The 18,798-nt window shown below is 41.1% G+C and overlaps 1 protein-coding gene across 3 annotated transcripts in view; it reads right to left on the bottom strand.

Annotated features, from left to right (window-relative positions):
* The window catches only part of ARHGAP29 (Rho GTPase activating protein 29), a 216,350-nt gene that overhangs the window by 100,135 nt on the left and 97,417 nt on the right, over window positions 1-18,798 (bottom strand). For all 3 annotated transcript variants that reach the window (XM_077452882.1, XM_077452883.1, XM_077452884.1), the window contains one exon: window positions 1,612-1,755. In XM_077452882.1, coding sequence (XP_077309008.1) covers window positions 1,612-1,755 — 144 coding nt within the window. The remainder of the gene's footprint in view (window positions 1-1,611; window positions 1,756-18,798) is intronic.

Here is an 18,798-nt window from a genome sequence, read left to right as displayed (position 1 = left end):
ACGAGAGTAGCAACAATAATGGTAATAACATCTCGGAGGGTGATATGTCAGCACCATATCATAGAAAGTTTATATTTGCCTTAAAGTGTGATGTTAAAAAATATCACTACGAAACTGTTTATATATCTTGTACTTCTGCTTATTATGGAAAATGTGAAAACTTGAAATAAAAACCATTGAAAAAAAAAAAAAAAAAAAATCTTACATTTTCAAAAGGAGTGTACTCCTTTATGCTGAACACTGTATGTACACATAAAAACTTAAGTAGCTTTTTGTTTATTTTTTTTTAGAAGTGATCACAATCTCTGTTCTCAGGTATATAAACAGCTCCTAAAAGTGCCTCTGCCCATTGAAATCGATGGGCAGCACCTGCCAAATTGCCAATTTTAACCCCTTTTCGTCCATTAGCCCTGGGTTAAAAGTGCCCCGCTAGCGGCTGAAAAGCAGCGCAAAAAACTATGGTAAAGAAACGCTTTACCACCAACGCCCAGGCGCTGTGAGTGTGAAAGTGCCCTTATGGATGCATAGAGCAGCGGCTCAGGAGAAAGCACGCCATGGTGGCACCAGGGCAAACAGCTTTCTTTGGGGGCACTGCTCGAGGGGGAAAGAGCCAGGAGCGCCAGTGGGGGGCCCAAAAAGAAGAGGATCGGAGCTTCTCTTTTCAAAACCACTACACAGAGCAGGTAAGTATAACAGGTTTGTTAATACAAAAAACTAAGAAAAACACAAAACAATTGTTAATAGCACTTTAAGGCTCCATTCTTGGACTGGAGGAGGCCATTGTACAACTTCTCTAAGCAGTGCTAGTGTTAGGAAGGAGTAAACCTGTGCAGCATACCACAATGGGGTACTTGCCCTGAAGCAGTGCTTCTGGAAGTCAGGCAAAGGCAGACTCCAGCACTAAACGAATCATACAAGTTCTCCATCTCTCTGAATACTTTTGTTAAAAGAGCTTGTACATGCCAGTAATTAAAGCATTTGTTACCCTAAAAACAACGCATGTTATACAGCACTCTGCTTGTGCTGTGCAATTTGACCCCATCATCTGAAATACCTGTCTGTTCCTAACTGGCTTTACCCGCCCCTCTAAACTGACCACGATATATCATGGCTGCTGAGCCCTCACACCGGTTAGTCACCCGCAGCTCTCTTGTTGTCCTCTGTGCTCCTCCCCCCTCCCTGTCAATTAGTGGCAAGGCCCGCCTCCTCCCATCCTGCTGCTGGAATAGCATCTACAACTTTATATCATCAGCGCTGTCCCCTAATTCTGTGTCCCCGTATGATTTATTAAAAAAAAAAAAAATGTAGTGTATACCTCATTTCAGAGCGCCCTCATCTCGGGAGAGAGAGCTGTGCATAATGTCCTAAGTCTAGGCTTTTTACCAGACAAGAAACAGGAAGTGTGCTGTATAAGGTATTCACTGGCAGAAAAAAATGTTTCACTATCCAAAGTTAAAACAAGAAGAAGGGCAGAAGATTTAATAAATTGAAAGATGAAAAATTACTGAAGTTCTGCTTTAATAACTTAAAGCTAATGCATCCTAAAAACAACTAGAGTAATATCAGTAGTTTGCGTGACTGTTTACTATATAGTAATATACCATGACTTACCTTTCACCTTGGCAATCACAGTTCCTGCAGCTCCTAGGATATCCACTGAATTAAGTGTTTGATGTTTGCTGATCACCGCTTTTAGCACTCGCAGCAAATCTCCCAAACGCTCGTGCACTACATGGTGTAAGTTGTCTTGATTTTCTGAAATAAAGCAAAGAGTGATATGAAACACAAGCAGTCACTTAAAGTATACGTAAACCCTAACCTTGTAAAAACTACTCATTCAGTTTAAAATGGAAATAAAAAATGCAAAACATTTGTATGCAGATATGAAAAAAAAGGGAAGGAGAAACAGCAACACACTGATCTTCCCAATGAAAAGGCTGTGCAGGGAGGAAGGGGTGTCAGGACAAGTCTGGTCTTTGGAGAGGAGTAGGCTGAGTTCTCAGCACAGCTAGAGAACTGACCATGATGCGTTCTCCTGCTTAGTGTGGTCAGTTTTAAGAAAGCAGAGGGACTGGCAGAAACTCCAGGGATTTCACACAAAGGGAAGCAATACAAAGAGAACAGGATACTTTTTGCAAAGAAAAAGAGGGAGGAGGGAGGGAAGAAGAGGAAGAGGAGGAAGGAGGAGGAAGAGAATGAAGATAAGGAAAGGAAAGGAAAGGAGAGGGAAGGGAAGGGAAGGAAAGGAAAGGAGAGGGAAGGAAAGGAAAGGAGAGGGAAGGGAAGGAAAGGAGAGGGAAGGGAAGGAAAGGAGAGGGAAGGGAAGGAAAGGAGAGGGAAGGGAAGGAAAGGAGAGGGAAGGGAAGGAAAGGAGAGGGAAGGGAAGGAAAGGAGAGGGAAGGAAAGGAAAGGAAAGGAAAGGAAAGGAAAGGAAAGGAAAGGAAAGGAAAGGAAAGGAAAGGAAAGGAAAGGAAAGGAAAGGAAAGGAAAGGAAAGGAAAGGAAAGGAAAGGAAAGGAGAGGGAAGGAGAGGGAAGGGAAGGGGAGGGAAGGGAAGGGGAGGAGAGGAGAGAGGAGAGAGGAGGGGAGGGGATAGGAGGGGAGGAGGGCGAGGAGGTTTGAGGGGGAGGAGGGAGGACGACGACTTGTCAGAATGGTAAAAGCACACTATAGAAGACACGACAGGCGACACTCAAAGTAGAGGCAATAGGTGTGATAGTCTACTTTTAATTATATTTGAATGCATGAAACTCCCCCCACACTGCAGTAACTCACCACTAGCACTGAACTTGCACATACTAGTAATCACCTTCTGTTCCTCAATCAACACAGCATACAAAAAAACAAAGCCATCTCTCAGTTAAGAACCCCCATGTACACAGAATGTTTACAGTGGATTGAAGAACACTTGCAAACCCAGGGAAGCATGCAAATGCACACTGAATAGTACCAACCCATGTTTCAAGCTTACAGCCCACTTATTTGGGCATATATATTTTCCTCAATAACCACAAAGGATATACATTCACTTTGAGTAGTGCCAAACACCTTTGCAATCCGAGTTTTTACCCTGTAATAGTGACAGTAGCAATATCACTGTGCAGAAAGCAGCGCTGTGGGAGGGACCCAGCAGGTCCATACACAATGATTGCCTGCATAAAGCTACAGAAAGGGGAGGAGACCAGACCAGTCACCGTACACAAGAAGAGAGCAGCAGTGACTGGTCTTTAGTGGAAGTTCCAGCACAGAGGCAAAGTTTCATAATTGATTACTGCACACATCTAGAAGAAATACACAAATCCCAATATTCAAATAAAAATAAGCATGCCATATTTATATATATATTTTTATTATATATACACACACACACTGTATTTGCTTATCCTGGAGTTTAGCTTTAACTTGATAAGACCCCTTGCACTCTGGGGTGTTCAGCAAAAACGTGCCCGGGAGGGGCAGGCGCAGCGTCCAGCCCTGATGCAGACAGCGTGTCAAAATCTATGGCAGACTGGGGATGGAGGGGGCTGGACCTGTACTGTGTGGTACCAGTGTTTTGGATCCTTTCTGTTCAGGGACAAAGTATCAGAACGCACGTCACTAAAGTGCCAGGAGGGACGCACTACTGCTGGATGACCCACTGTGCAAGGGGAGTAAAAGATTTAGCAGAACGGAAAAAGAAAGGATTGCGTTTTTTAATGTAGAGAATAACAAAAAAAATAAAAACTCACTAAACAAATGAAACAGTCTTTAATATCTACATTTTCCAGTGCTGGATGTCTGCAATTAAAAAGTTATTAGCTTTATTCAATCCCCTTTTGGAAGATTTTAAATTAAGCCTTTGGTTCCTGGCTACTGTACAAATTGTTAGCAATCCGCTTGCTGTTCGCCGAGGTTCAAACCTTGCTCTGGACGCTGAAATAGGGGCTCCTTGTGGAGCCTGTGGGATGTGTCACAGGTTTGTTTTAAAATGTTTACCCAACATGGAATGTGTCTTATGTTTACCTTTCTATTTCTGTATGGAGTCACAGCCAAAGATGAAATCTGATGTTGGCATTAAACTGTACAGATCACAGACATGCATATACAATCACACACGCCATAACACACTGGCTCCTACACCCATGGAATATACATCAGGTTCCGTACAAACTAATTTGAATGGTAAAACACATTATGTAGTAGAGGATTTTAATTTTTAAGATAAAAATAGATCTGCCAGTAGGTTTTATAATGTACAGTGCATGTGTGCAAATTCTATAATATATATGTAGCACTAACCCCCGAAGGAGCTGCTGGTTATTTTTGGGCTTACCGTTACCCTCCGTTCTCCTTGTTGCACGTCTAGGGGATGTCCCGTGGTAAATGGCCTGGTAACTTGAGACTGACAATAGATCCACTTGAATGGATTTTATTTGTAAAACTCAGACAATTGAACAGTCTTTCAACTTGGGATCAGAGGGTTGGAATGGAAGTTCAGGTACCATTGAAGAACTTGCTTACTTTGACTGCATCCAGAGAATAGCCATTCGCAGCTGGATGATCACTCAGGTTGGAAAATCCCTCTCACAAGGCCTAGCAACCAACTTGGTGCTTACTCAGGAACAAGTCTCTGCCACAGACGTTGTTGTAAAACGTACAAGATAATGTCTCTGCCACAGACGTTGTTGCAGAACATGTAGGAAAACTAAGCTTGAGAACACTTGTAGGATACCTGGATCTTTCAGCCTGCTTGGCGATATCCACAAGACCGGATTCTCTCGGTTACTTCAGCCCTTCCAGGCTCCTGCTAAGAAAACCAACTCATACGTTGTGTTCTGAGGAGTCCTCCCCTGGAATGCTTGAAGTACACTGGGTCTCTCCCGAACCGGAGACGGCACCCAACCAACTCAGAATCCTCTTTTTTGTTTCCCTGCCTTGGGCTAGCCAGCCCAGAGACATTAAAGTCGGGTGGATCTTCACCCCAGGCCATAGCCTTCCTTGGGGCTGGTCAGGAGGACCAGGACCATGTAGTTAGCACATCATACTGGACCCGCACCCCAAACCAAGTGACGTCCACATCTTAAGTACCCTCTCCCAGAAGGAACAGCGAGAGCGCCACTCCCACTGGGCAGGCTCCGAGAGAGTAACTTAAGCACCTGACCAGACCATAGTTCAAAACCTGTCAGAAGAGACAGTGGCCCCTGTGGCCAGGCTGAACATCTCACGGTCTAGTTAGACTGATGCAGAGGCCCAATTTAGATGATAATTGTACCCAAACCAAACGGAGTTCAGGCAACTTTAACTTTAGAAAAAACGCATGCTCTTCAGGAGCCGCCGCTACATTATATTATATTATATATATATATATATATATATACACATACATACACACACACACACACACATATACATACATACACACACAAGCACACACTATTGTCAAAAGTATTGGAACACCTGCCTTTACATGCACATAAACTTTAATGGCATCCCAGTATGTCTGTAGGGTTCAATACCGAGTTGGCCCGCCCTTTGCAACTACAATAGCTTGAACTCTTCTGGGAAGGCTGTTCACAAGGTTTAGGAGAGTGCCTATGGGAATATTTGACCATTCTTCCAGAAGCACATTTGTGAGGTCAGGCACTGTTGGACAAGAAGACCTGGCTCGAAGTCTCTGCTATAATTCATCCCAAATGCGTTCTATCGGGTTGAGGTCAGGATTCAACCTGTGCAGTTAAATTCTTTTACCCCAAACTTACTCATCCATGTCTTTATGGACCTTGCTTTGTGCACTGGTGCCCAGTCATGTTGGAACATGAAGGGGCCATCCTTAAACTGTTACCACAAAGTTGGGAGCATGAAATTGTTCAAAATGTCTTGGTATGCTGACACCTTAAGAGTTCTCTTCATTGGAACCAAGGGGCCAAGCCCAACCCCTGAAAAACAACCCCACACCATAATCCCCCCCCCCCCCACCAAATGATTTGAACCAGTGCACAAAGCAAGGTCCATAAAGACATGGATGAGCGAGTTTGGGGGTGACCTCAACCCAGTAGAACACCTTTGGGATGAATTTGAGCGGAGACTGCAAGCCAGGCCTTCTCATCCAACGTCAGTGCCTCACCTCACAAATGCACTTTTGGAAGAATGGTCAAACTTTCCCATTGACACATTTCTAGACCTTTTTGGAGAGCCTTCCCAGAAGAATTGAAGCTGTCATAGCTGCAAACGGTGGGCCAACTCAATATTATACACTACGAACTAAGACGCCATTAAAGTTCATGTGCGTGTGAAGGGAGGTTTCCCAATACTTTTAACCATATAGTGTGTGAAAAAATTCCATGATACACCATGTACCTTCCATTTGTCCTCTTGCCCCCACAGAGAATTGCACTGGAGCCCCTGAAGACCCTACACAAAAATGAATGTGCTAATTTCTGTGATTGGTTGCTCAAGGGATCAGCACTACTTCTGAAATGAGAGTGCGTAATACCTACAAACTTTGGTTTTTGAAGCGACTCCAGCTCTGCGAACAGCAATATGGCAAATTAAAGCAATGAGGTGGAAACTCTATTCAGCACCTAGAGCAAAACTCCATTTACTAGAAGACATATCAAAGTAATTGTTAAACTCTCCATTAAAATAATAATATATATAAAAAAAAAAAAACACACAAAGAAAAATCGAATGTTTCGATTTTGAAAGCCAGGGTTATGAGTCGGCGACAATGAAGTTTACCATTAAATGGGACAATGACCCAGAACAGTGTCAGCACATGCGACTAGATGCTGAAAGGTATTCCTTGTTCTCTAAAATGTGTGACTGAACAATAGGCCATAACTTCAGTTCTCCAGAAAACATTTATTAGCATGCAGAAAGTGCTCAGAGAACAATAAAAATTACTTGGCACCCTTTAAGAAAGCCTTGCAAATAACAGCAGTGAAGTCATGAGATCTAAAGCTAAGGTAGAAGCCAAGGTAAGTGTTTAGTTAGACCTTTGTTTCCTTGTTACAGAAAAAGCACAATACTGTGTGTACACATACACACACAAAAAAGGTGTATACAAAGACATTTATTCATGTGGACCTGTCCATTACAGAACAGCCTACCCTCTAACAACTTCACAGTACATCGGTCCCCTCCACCGTATTTGTCATCTGGTGATCTAGGAACCCCAATCTCTTACTGTAATATAAGGTTCGGTTATCAGACTAATTATTGGTGTGTAATACCTGACAATCTGTACCTGTGGAACTTACATGAAGCATCTCACTATGCAGTGAAGGGAGTTCTTAAAAGGCTTCAGATGTTATGTATGGTGGAAGGTTCTGTAGCTGTTCCTCAGCAACTACTTCTCTGAAAGTGAAGATTGGCATACTTTAGAAGGCCAGGCCATTGGGCTCCTGGGGTGCCTGGCAGCAGTATTTTTATCACTGGCAGGGCCCACTTATCAACAAAGATTATTTTGATAACAAAGAAATGCTGACCAAAATTTTAATTTGGCGATACTCATGCCATTCATACTTCCGAATTCATGAGTTTTTAAACCAATGAGATCATTTTAAAATATTTGAATCCCCATTTTTATCTCCAAGATGTGTGTGTGCAATACCAAGTATATTTTCATTTAACCATATAAGAAGGATAAAAAAAACTCCCCAAATTTCAGTATTTCAAAAATAAAGTCACAGATCAATTATATAAAAAAAAAAAATATTTTTATTTACGGTATAGGCTCGTTTTAACATATCATTTTGAAGGCACAACAGATACCCATCATGTTTCAATGTCCAACAAATGTCTTCCACACATTTACAAAGGTCTATTGCCAACAAACGAAGTGCAGGAATTTCCCAACTATGACCCTCCAGCTGTTGCAAAACTACATGTCCCACGAGTCATTGCAGAACTGACATTCACAGACATGACTAGGCATGATGGGAACTGTAGTTCCTAAACAAATAGGGTCATAGTTTGGAGACCCCTGGTCTAGTGTAAAGGATTGGTGTAAGGTCACAGCAGATGTAAAGAAGGTGGCAAGAAAAGGTTATTAAAGGAGTGGAAAAATGCAACATAAGAGAGGATGAGCAATGCAAAGTCTTAGCCCTTGTACACACAGTCGGACATTCCGACAACAAAATCCATCGGATTTTGTCCGAAACTGGTGTTGCATACACACGGTCAGACAAAGTTGTCGGAATATCCGATCGTTCGTAACGTGAGGACGTTATTTCCTTACGTCGAGACTACGTTCAGGCTAGTAGCCAATAGCTTTGGTCTCGTAATTTGATCTGAGTATGCGTGGCACTTTGTCCGATCTGAATTTTCTACAAAAGATCGGACAAAGTCCGATGGGATCATGTTGTCGGAAAATTTTATAGCCCAGCTCTAAAACTTTGTCGGTCGGATAGTCTGACGGAAACAGTCCGATGGAGCCCACACATGGTTGGATTATCTGACAACACGGTCCGATCGGACATTTTCCATCAGAATGTCCGACCGTGTGTACAAGGGCTTACACATCCACATAATTCACCCTGCTTGTAAATGACCAGCTCATTACACTTAATGGATGCTCAGGCGAAAAAAGTTTTACGCACCAACTTTTTTTGAAGCACAACATTGGTACAGTCCATCTCTGTGTATGGATGTTTTTTAAAAAAGTTCCTATATATACACACACACACACACACACACACACACACACACAAGGATTTTAAAAGGGGATAGTTTAAAAGCTGAGGAGCACTCTTTCTGTAAAAGGTCAGTAATGTAAATTAAAGTACAAAGTATAAACAATTACTCAAAATATGCAGTGTTGGCTTCACGCTGCAAAAACACACGTCAACTGCTTTGTAGGGAAATGATACCATAGTCCTTAATTATTGCAACCCAAGGTTATTATTAGTCATTACAGGTACGAATACATTGCCATCAATTTTCACATCAGTCTCTGCTCTCAAGCAGCTTACAATCCAAGACCCCCAACTTACAGTCAAAGACATACTGGGGCCAATACAGACAGGAACCAATTAAACTACTAGCATGTTTTTGGAGTGTGGGAGGAAAGCAGAATACCTGGAGGAATCCCGCACACGGGGTAAACATGCAAAATTCGTGCAAGTGGCATTGTGGCTGAGATTCGAATAAACGACCCGAGTGCTACAAGTGCTGGAACCGGCACCATTGCCTGGATTTTTAAAGAAGGGCACATAAATACTTTGTAGATCTCTTTTGAAAAAAAAAAAATAAATAAAAAAAATCTGTTTATTAGCAACATTTAAGATACCAAACAGCTTAGTCAAGTGTCATGCATGGGAGTTCTTGAGTTCATCACTAGCTACTCATCGGCCGAAGAAGGAAGGTGCCAGGCTCAAACATATAATCTGAGATGATTGCAGTATTACAAAAAAGGAACTGTGATCTCATTGGCAAGTATACCATGTATATGTGCCATTTTGTACAAGTATGCTTCTGCAACCACCCGACAATTCAGTTTTACTTGGGTTAATTGGTTAACTGCTGTGTTCCAGGGTTACTAGAATAGTTACGGTTGTCTTGTGACCCAGACACCACTGACAGCATAGCTAGGTTGCAGTTGTCAGTTTTCTCCACTAGAGTCACGTAACCAACCTTCCCACATTGGGGGAGAGGAAAGGTTCCTTCTACGGTTTCCATCTAATTGCAGCAAGCATTATCTTGAGCTAAGGATCAATTGAACTTTTTTTAATTAACAAGGTCAACACAATCTGGTAAGCAGACATCCACTTACAGAGCACTTTGGGTGACAGCGTAGTCAGTGAAGGTGGTTCATCTCAACCGTGGAAGAAAAACGTTTGTGTTTTTACATTGGACATTTTGTTCCCATTTCTTCTTTTTCAGCACAGCACATGCTGTAAAGATATGGTTGATAATTGCAATATTGCATACACAAATTGTACATGTGTTTAATACATAGGGGTATGTACACAATTTTTAAATAGTGGCAGCGCATATATCTAGGTTTACTAAAATAAGGTTATGTATATTCAAAATTTAAAACTTTGTTAGTCATATAGCGCCCCCTATCACATTTTTTCCTTGTTTGCACTAGAGGTATTATACCTAGTTTGGGGATAGCGGCTTTAATTAATATTATTTAATATATACCTATAATATAGGAGCAGAAATCCTTTGAAGGCTTTCATCACAATGTGTGTGATGAAATCTCGCTCCCTTGGATTTGGTCTGTTTGGCCCACTTAACAATGCTTTAAGAGGCTGTTGATTTTCCACTGACCAACATGTGCAAGAAACAGTGCCTATATGGCTAAGGGACCAACCAAAGACTTTTTTTTTTTTTTTTTATCCAAAAGATATACACAAGCTTGTGGAACACTGAAATACATGTATTGAAAAGAGAATCATGTTGAAAAATGATATACCGTAACTATGTTTTCTACTGTTGCTCTTCTAAATAATAGAAATAGAATGTGAACAATATTGACTCACACCCTCTTACATTATTAATGAATAAATAGCTGGAATAAGTTGTCTGCCTAGAGGTCAGATTTAGGCGTTTAGAAATTTAAAGACATGCACATAGTTAACATGAATCAACCTAACACAATCTGTCAAGAGCTGGATCAGGTACTGGGCTGTACAGCGCTCAAGTGAAGAGGAGATAACACAATACTAGTTGGGCCACATTCTAATTAAGAGCCTATTCTAAGATCCTAAAAGAAGAGCTAAACAAGCATTTCCACCAACAGAAGTTATAGGATTTGGAAAAATAATATATATTATATATATATATATATATATATATATATATATATATATATATATATATATATATATATATATATATATATTTTTTTTTTTTTTCTTTATTTTTTTTTTTGTAATGCTAAACAAAAGATTTGCCACTGCAAACCCTGGTAGCACTGACCTCAGCACATTTGATGTGGCTGGTACAGGATGTCTCTTGTATCCCTCGTACATTTGTAGAGAAGCCATCGGACAGCACTGATAAAGAAACAATGCACAAAGCATCATGTTTGTTTCAGGGTGATAAAAGCTAAACTTTCTATAACCCAACTCCGCAGTCTAGTTATTCAGAGATATACACAATCTGACTGCCCCACCAGGGGAGACGGGTTTACGGAAGCTCATGGGAAGTGCGGTTTGTGCCAGAATCGATAGCTGTAACCAAGCAGAAACTAAACCTGAAACCAATATGGAGAGCCAACCATGCATGGCAAGCTAGGCAGGAAAATATTTATTTTGCGACAAGATATGGGAAATTAGGATCAGCTCCTACAGAGATTTTAAAATTCACGTGGTTTAACTGAAAGGTGAACTTAAAAGGTAAATATTAGAAAAGACCAATTAATACAGCTCTGCCTTTATACAGAAAGATATTAACTGCAATTCTAAAGACAAAAAAGTGTACAGAAAACTGCCTCAATATCATCCTCCTGTAATCCCCTGCACTGTATAATACCGACTTGGAAATGGAGAGACAATTAGGAGCTGAAGCACTGAGCAAGTATCCACCGTGAACGATGGTGGTGGCAGCATGAGCTTTGGTGAGATATCAGGGGTCAAACCCCTGACATCTCTCCTTTGAGGCACTGAAAGGGACTGAGGACACAGATTCCCCCCAGTACCTTACTCAGCAGCCTCAGCTGCACTGGAGATGAATGGACAGGAGACAGAGGCTCCTCCCCATTCATAAACCGAGACAGCGTAAACACAGGTTACTCTGCTCAGTTATGAATGGACAGTCAGTAATCACCGACTGTCCATTCAGAAAAGGAGGGAGACGGTAAATGACATTTCCTGGCTCCTTCCTCCACTCTCCATCCCGAAAGATCTGGGACATGGGGGACCGGAGGAGGATGGGGGAGGGGGGGGTTGAGGGACCAGAGAAGCACAGAGGAGGAGGACCATAGCCAGAGCACGGGGGAGGCTTCAGCAGAGAATTCTCTGCATAGAAAGAATCGGGAAAATGCTTAATCAAGATTGAAAGGGGAAAAAAATAAAAAATCTTAACGATTAATTGTGCCGGTCTACTAAATAGTTCAGTAAAGGTAAGCCTGCAGACATACCATATGTGTAGTTGGAGACTTGGGACCTGCTGCAAGAGAGACAGCCAGAGGCTAAAGAGATGTTTAATCATACGTTATGTTTTTGATTATGTAAATATGCAAAGATGTTAGCAGTAACTGTATAGCTCGCTAATATGAAAACTTGCACTAGACAAGGGTGCAAAAGGGAACGGTTTATTGTGCATCTGTTGGCATAATGAAACATACTCCATGGCCCAAGAATGCAGAATCTTAATAGACCTGCTTTTTTTGGGGGGGGATTTACAGAATTTTTTTTTTTTTTTTAATTTTCACGTGTGAGCAGGTCCTCAGACCTTGCAACCCAGTGAGCCCCAATGTACAAGGTGTCTGAAGAGAGGGCCTGTGAAGATGCTTTGTAACAATGTCATTTGTAGTGAAAGGTTAATGTTACACCAGCTGCTTTTATGTAAATAAAACTATAGAGTTTTCAAAGTTGGGACAAAGCTAGTTAACAGTTGGAGGACAGAGGCAATTAATCTTCAGCATGATCTTCAAGGCAGGAGGTGTCAGACAATTCCACGGCTTTCATATGGGAAATCAGAAGTCCTCCCTTCCTTCCATAGAACAGATAAAGGGGGAAAAAATTTAATAAATACATAAATAAATAATATAACCTGAATGAAATCTGAAAGACATTTGCTGCGGTACTAAAGCATTGCATATCAAACCATTTAATTTTTAATTTTTTTAACGATGGTTGCATCCCATTGTGACGTATCTCCTGAAGCTAGGGATTAGGTCTGAAATTGCCACGGCAAATCTTAAAATATTCGAGGTTCACAGACCCTGCAAAACGATTGCAGAAATTTACCATAGTAACATAATGCACTGCCAGCCTTTGAGCTTAGGTCATTTGGCTTAGAAGGGCTAATAAGGGGGCTTTTTGGATAAGCTAGCCCGCTTACTATAAAAGGATGAGGTTACAGAAGCCATACTAAAGTGCTTCAGCTGTGATATGGAAAGCATAAGGACTGCTGCTGATAAAGTGCATAGGGAGAAATTAGTGTAGGGCTTGTGGGCACTGGCAGGAAGACGTGAACCATTACTGAATGTCATGCAGGTAACAAAATTGATGTGTACTCTGGATAAAGTGGATGTTCCATGAAAATGGAAGGTCTGCTTTATTAATAAGTCAAGTAGGCTTTTTTCCAATATGATTTGCCCTTTACCTAGAACTGCTAGTGCACCTTATCAAGATGAATCCCAATATCCATGGTATAACTGTCAGCACCCCAACTTTCAAGTCAGTTTTTCCAGTGATTCACTACTTCAGCGAATTCAACCTGTTATATTCTTACCCAATATCCACTCTCCGTTTTTTTGCCTAAATCTCAAATTTATATGTCTATGAGGAAAAGTCATTGGCCCTTAATATGTCCTTACTAACGTAGTGTTTACTATGCCTAAATTCTCATTCCACGTCACCTGAGCTAGTAAACTGGAATACCTACTAGGGATTCAGTTGACATGCCATTATTCTGAACTATATTCAGCTAGCTGCCCATTACTGGCAAATTGAAGACCCAGAAAATATCCTGGACCCAACACGCCATCTCCAGGATGGGAAGTAATAGTTTGATTAAAAAGATCATTCTACCTAAACTCCAATACTTTTTGGAATCCTCCCTGCCCTGTTCCCTCCTTTTGTCAGGTTCTTTCAAAATCATGTCCTTCATTTGGCAAAATCGAAGCCTGCCAATTTCCAGGAAAAACATGTATTTGCATGGGTGCCAGGGTGGCCTGGACGTCCCTAACTTTTTGAAATGCTCTCAAGCAGCACAAGTTACCCCACCAGTTACCCTGTATGCCACTAAGACAGCCCCTTATATGTGTGGGGCCAGAATCTTTTTCTCTCACTTCTTATATGCAATATAGACCTCTTGCTTACTCTGACCACTTCAAACATATATGCCATTACACTCCTTTGGACAAAGTGCGACCCAAACATGCTGCTTGCAGGACTTTTTTTTTCCTGTCCTGCAAGTGCACCACCCCAGTGTGAAAGTACTCGGGCAACAGAAGAGGCAGTTCACAGGCACAAAAACACATGTAAAGCTCCTCAGTGTGAAAGGTGTCCAAGTCCAGTAATCTCTCTGCTCACCTTCCTTTGCTCCCTTTGACAGGCAATCCACTTTGCCACCAGGATTAAAGTCTCCAGGTGTTTTCTTCTAATGCACCTTACATGGTTTAAGTTCAGCACATTACTTGGTAGTGGTGGATACTAACACTTTGAAGGACACGTTACGAATTTGGAAGGACAACCCTTAGAATTTGGACTATTTTTTACTATATAAATTTTTTCACTAAATTTAACAATGCTGGTTCTTGCACGATTAATAAGTACTTTTATTTTCATTAGCACGACCCAAATACGGTGTGACAAAGTATTGCAACGACTGCCATCTTATTCTCTAGGGTGTTATAAAAAAAATGTATAAATGTTTGGGGGTTCTAAGTAATTTTCTAGCGAAAAAACAAAAACTGTTTTTAACTTGTAAACAACAAATCTCAAAAGGAGGCTGGGTTATCCAAGTGGTTATCTAAGTAAATTCTATGAAAAAATTTAAATTCAGTCCAATCTACCTATATACTGTATTAGTATAGTGATGATTTTGTGCAATGAGGCATATTGCATTAGGCAACACATTCACTTTGAATGGGCCAATAATGTGCCTAAACATGAAAATAAAAAAGGTACTACAATGTTTTCCTACAACACAGCACAATGCAACTGAAAACGGAATTTTGAAATGATGGTAAAATCCTTTTGTAGGGCACAGGAATTCTTAGACTGTCAGGTTATTCTGCGGCATACAGAAGAAATTAGCACTTGCTATAAAAAAAAAAAAAAAAAAAAAAAGCCAACCCCAGAACAACGAATAACCTACAATACAAAAATATTACAGCGCACACATGCAAAACTGACATTTACCTCCAGCAAGGCTTCTTTAAAACACCTAGACATTTTCAAAAGACATAAAAAAATATGGGGATTTAGTCACACCATATTGCTATGCATCCCATTCCCTTTCATTAGTGACCACCTGTGTCATGGTGGAGACCTCATGTTCTCCCATATAGAGAAGTATAGCTCCCATGGTTCAGAGAAGCAGGATTTCCTGATCTATGGATAGTGTAGGACCCACTAATCATGGAGTACTTTGTCGCAGTAAGTGGGTTTAAAGCACCATATAGCAATATGGTGTGACCAAATCCCCATATTTTTTGATAATATTTTTTGATAATGTTTTTTGAAAATGTCTAGGTGTTTTTTAAAAAAAAGCCTTGCTGGAGGTAAAGGTCAGTTTTGCTGTAATATTTTTGTTATGTTGTATGGTCTTTATGCACTATCTTTATGCATTTTTTAGGGTGTGCCCCCCAAATATCTTGTTTCTTTATAACCTACAACAATGATGCATCAGATTGGTAGAAAAGCAATAACAGCATGAAAATAAAGACAGTGGGGGGAGGCCTGTGTCCCTCAATGGACTCCAAGAAAAGGGGTTTATGACGAGTACAAAAATAAAAAATTTTCTCTCGTCCATTAAGGGCCACAGGAATCAGACTATTGGGACACCCAAATGCAATACAACAAAGAGGTGGGAAACAGAGCAACAAAGTGTTAGAGACGTATTCGCCCCCTGAATGCGTCAACGAAACACTGCGTCTGGGCGAGCTGGACAGGAGGTGAAGGCATCCCACTGATGACTGCTGTGGTGAGAGTTAGAATAGTACTGTTGATCATGTATGTCCAGCGGAGGACTTGCTATGTTTAAGCGTTGTTTTTAGCGCAAAGCCATGTACCTGAGAATATGAGTGAGCATTTTTATGTTTTCAAAAAGGTATTTTTTAATTGAGGATTTTACATCGTGCAAGGTTTTTTTTTTTTTTTTAGCTCCATCTGTACCTGAGGGAAGACTGTTGGAGGTGGAGACTGAGCTGCTGGTATGGGACCCAGTTCCCTTAAAAAGGGAAAAAGTGCTCGATGACCCATATGGTGAATAGGGCAATGGTGATCTGGTGAGTGTTCTGTGTCAAAGATAGAAGCACTTGGGTGTTTTCTGTTAATTTGGAATATAATGAAGCCAGTTTGAACATGAAGCATTACATGATGTGATGGACACACTATGGGGGTTATTTACTAAAGGAAAATCCACTTTGCACTGCAAGTGCACTTGAAAGTGCGCTGAAAGTGCACCTGGAAGTAAAGGCGCTGTAGATGTGAGGGGGACATGCAAGGAAACAGCGTTTTAGATTGCACATGATTGGATGATAAAATCAGCAGAGCTTCCATTCATTTGAGATCTACCCTGAAATATCAGACTACACTTCCAAGTGCACTTGCAGTGCAAAGTGGATTTGCCTTTCGTAAATAACCCCCTATGTGTTGGTTATCTATAACACATATTGAACTGTGGTTATATATAAACTATTGCTCATCTAGCGCAGCTATAAATGTCTAACTAATAAAACTGGGGACTGCCTGCAGCTCAGCCACCTAAAAAACCCCAAAGCTGGCACCAGATGCCGGATTTTCCCCCTGGTAGAAAACAAAAACAGAAGACTGGGTGGTAGCCTTGCAACTTGGAAAGGGATGAAAGAAAGATTGCTTACACTTGTGCATTATGATGTACTAAAGCACGCCGTGCTCATGCACTGCGGTACAATCCACAATAAACTGAAATGTACGTATATGTACATACAACAGTGAAATGATCCAGTCTGTTTAGGAACTGGTCCATGTTAAAAAGTAGAAGAATTTGGATCTTTCATTGTCTAGAATGAGATCTGTAATCTTTCCTAGTAGAACATAGGAGAGGAATGTGGTCTTTCATCCTCGGAAAGGGTTAATTTATATATTGCTATGCAGTCTCGCATCAGACATTGGGATATTAGGCCAAACTTGGAAGAAAGAGTAAGATACAGAAACGGGGGCCCCACTACTATTTCTACTTTCAACAAGCCAGTTAGCTGCTCTTCACGTTCTATAAAACCTGGCAGACCTGTTCATACCGCGTCAAACAAAAATTATTCTTTTTTTTCTGGTGCCTGACAAGCAAGAACTTCAACAGTGATATGCTGTACAAATGCAAAACCACCAACACTCCTAGCTTGAGGTCTTTCACCTGATACATAGCTATGCTCAGCAATCATTTCATGGTAATAAGAAAAAAAAAATGCCTGAGCTATTGGTATCCGCTTACAAACCCACATCGCTCTGGGTTGCGATGACATCACGCGCTCAAATAAATAGCAGTACAGGAAGCAGTAGAGTTTGGAGACTAAACATTAGAGGACTTGCCCTCAGTATACATGTTTGACAGGCCTGCATCTGGCTTTACAGATTCCAAAACATTCTATATATTTCACAGAGTTTATTATTTCTCAAAAGATGTTTATGTGTTCTCAGTTCCTGATAAAGCATTCCTTAAATATTTTTAAGCTGTAAAACAGGTAAAAGATCTGAAAAAAAAATACAGGAAGAAGGATTCATAAAATGTTACTTTGTGGGATCTATATGCTGCAGCACGCTGGCTTAGTGATTAGCACTTCTGACTATAGCACTGGGGTCTCTGGTTTAAATCCTGGTCAGAACGCTATCTGCATGGAGTTTGCATGTACTCCACGTGCTTCTGTGGATTTTCTCTGGTTTCCTGCCACACTCCAAAGACATGTTGGTAGGTTATCGGCTTAGCATCTGTGTGCATGTAAGAGAAGGCCTTCAATTGTAAGCTCCTTGAGGGCAGGGACTCATGTAAATGAATAGTTTGTAAAGTGACACATAAGTATGATAGCATTACAATTACCTGCATGGGTGCATGCACACTAGACAGACTGGCATTTTTTCCTGCCTCTAAATGCCCCAGCAGGTTAGTGTATGTGTTCATGTACATATAGGCGTTCAGGAGGAGTTCAAAAGGCAGGGGCGAGAGAAAAAAAAAACACTGCCAGAGGTCTATGGAGCGTTCGTTCAGGTCCGCCTAAAAAAAAAAAAAAAAAAACCTCTGACAGGCGGATCTGAACGGTCCATCCGTGAGAAAGAGGCCTAAAGCAGTTGTAAACCACTTTTTTTTTTTTTCTTACCTGCAAGGTAAAGGCATAATGTGCAAGTGTATTGCATACTCACACCCTATATATTACCTGAAAACAAAGCATTTCAGCGATGCAATGTCGCCGTCTTCACCCATCTTCCTTCCGGATCCGCGGACTCCAGCTGTGTGACTGGCTGAAAGCCGCGATGACGTCACTCCCATGCATGCACATGGGAGCCACCGTTTACAGTACAGGGCTCTGAAGGAACTGCCCGGGTTGCCATTCCTTCAGAACGCATGCGCCGATGTCATCGGTTGCAAGTATAGTAAAGATATTTACAGTACCTATAGGTAAGCCTCATTATTTTAAATCAGAGATGGAAGTTTACTTCCACATTAAGCCGATTAAAAAAAAAAAAAAAAAAAAATGGAAGGTAATTGGCTTCTGTGCAGAGCTGCACCAGATTTTACACTCTCCAGATATTAATCAATCAACCCGTCATGTAACCCATTCATGGTCAGACCTCTCACTGAGAAAATTGGGCACTGCAATATCTGCAAACTCCTATGCCACCAGAAGAACCTAAAAAACTATTTGAAACATAGCTGATGGGGCTATGTGGCCCACATTCAGTGGAAGGTTCATTTACTCTATAGGTGCAGGCTTTTTTGGCAA

The sequence above is a fragment of the Lithobates pipiens genome, unplaced genomic scaffold, assembly GCF_037356315.1.
Source record: "Lithobates pipiens isolate NorthernLeopardFrog02 unplaced genomic scaffold, aLitPip1_a1.2 Scaffold_23, whole genome shotgun sequence".
NCBI lineage: Eukaryota > Metazoa > Chordata > Amphibia > Anura > Ranidae > Lithobates > Lithobates pipiens.
Note: the sequence above shows the minus strand (reverse complement) of the source record. Positions and strands in the feature narration are given on the sequence as shown.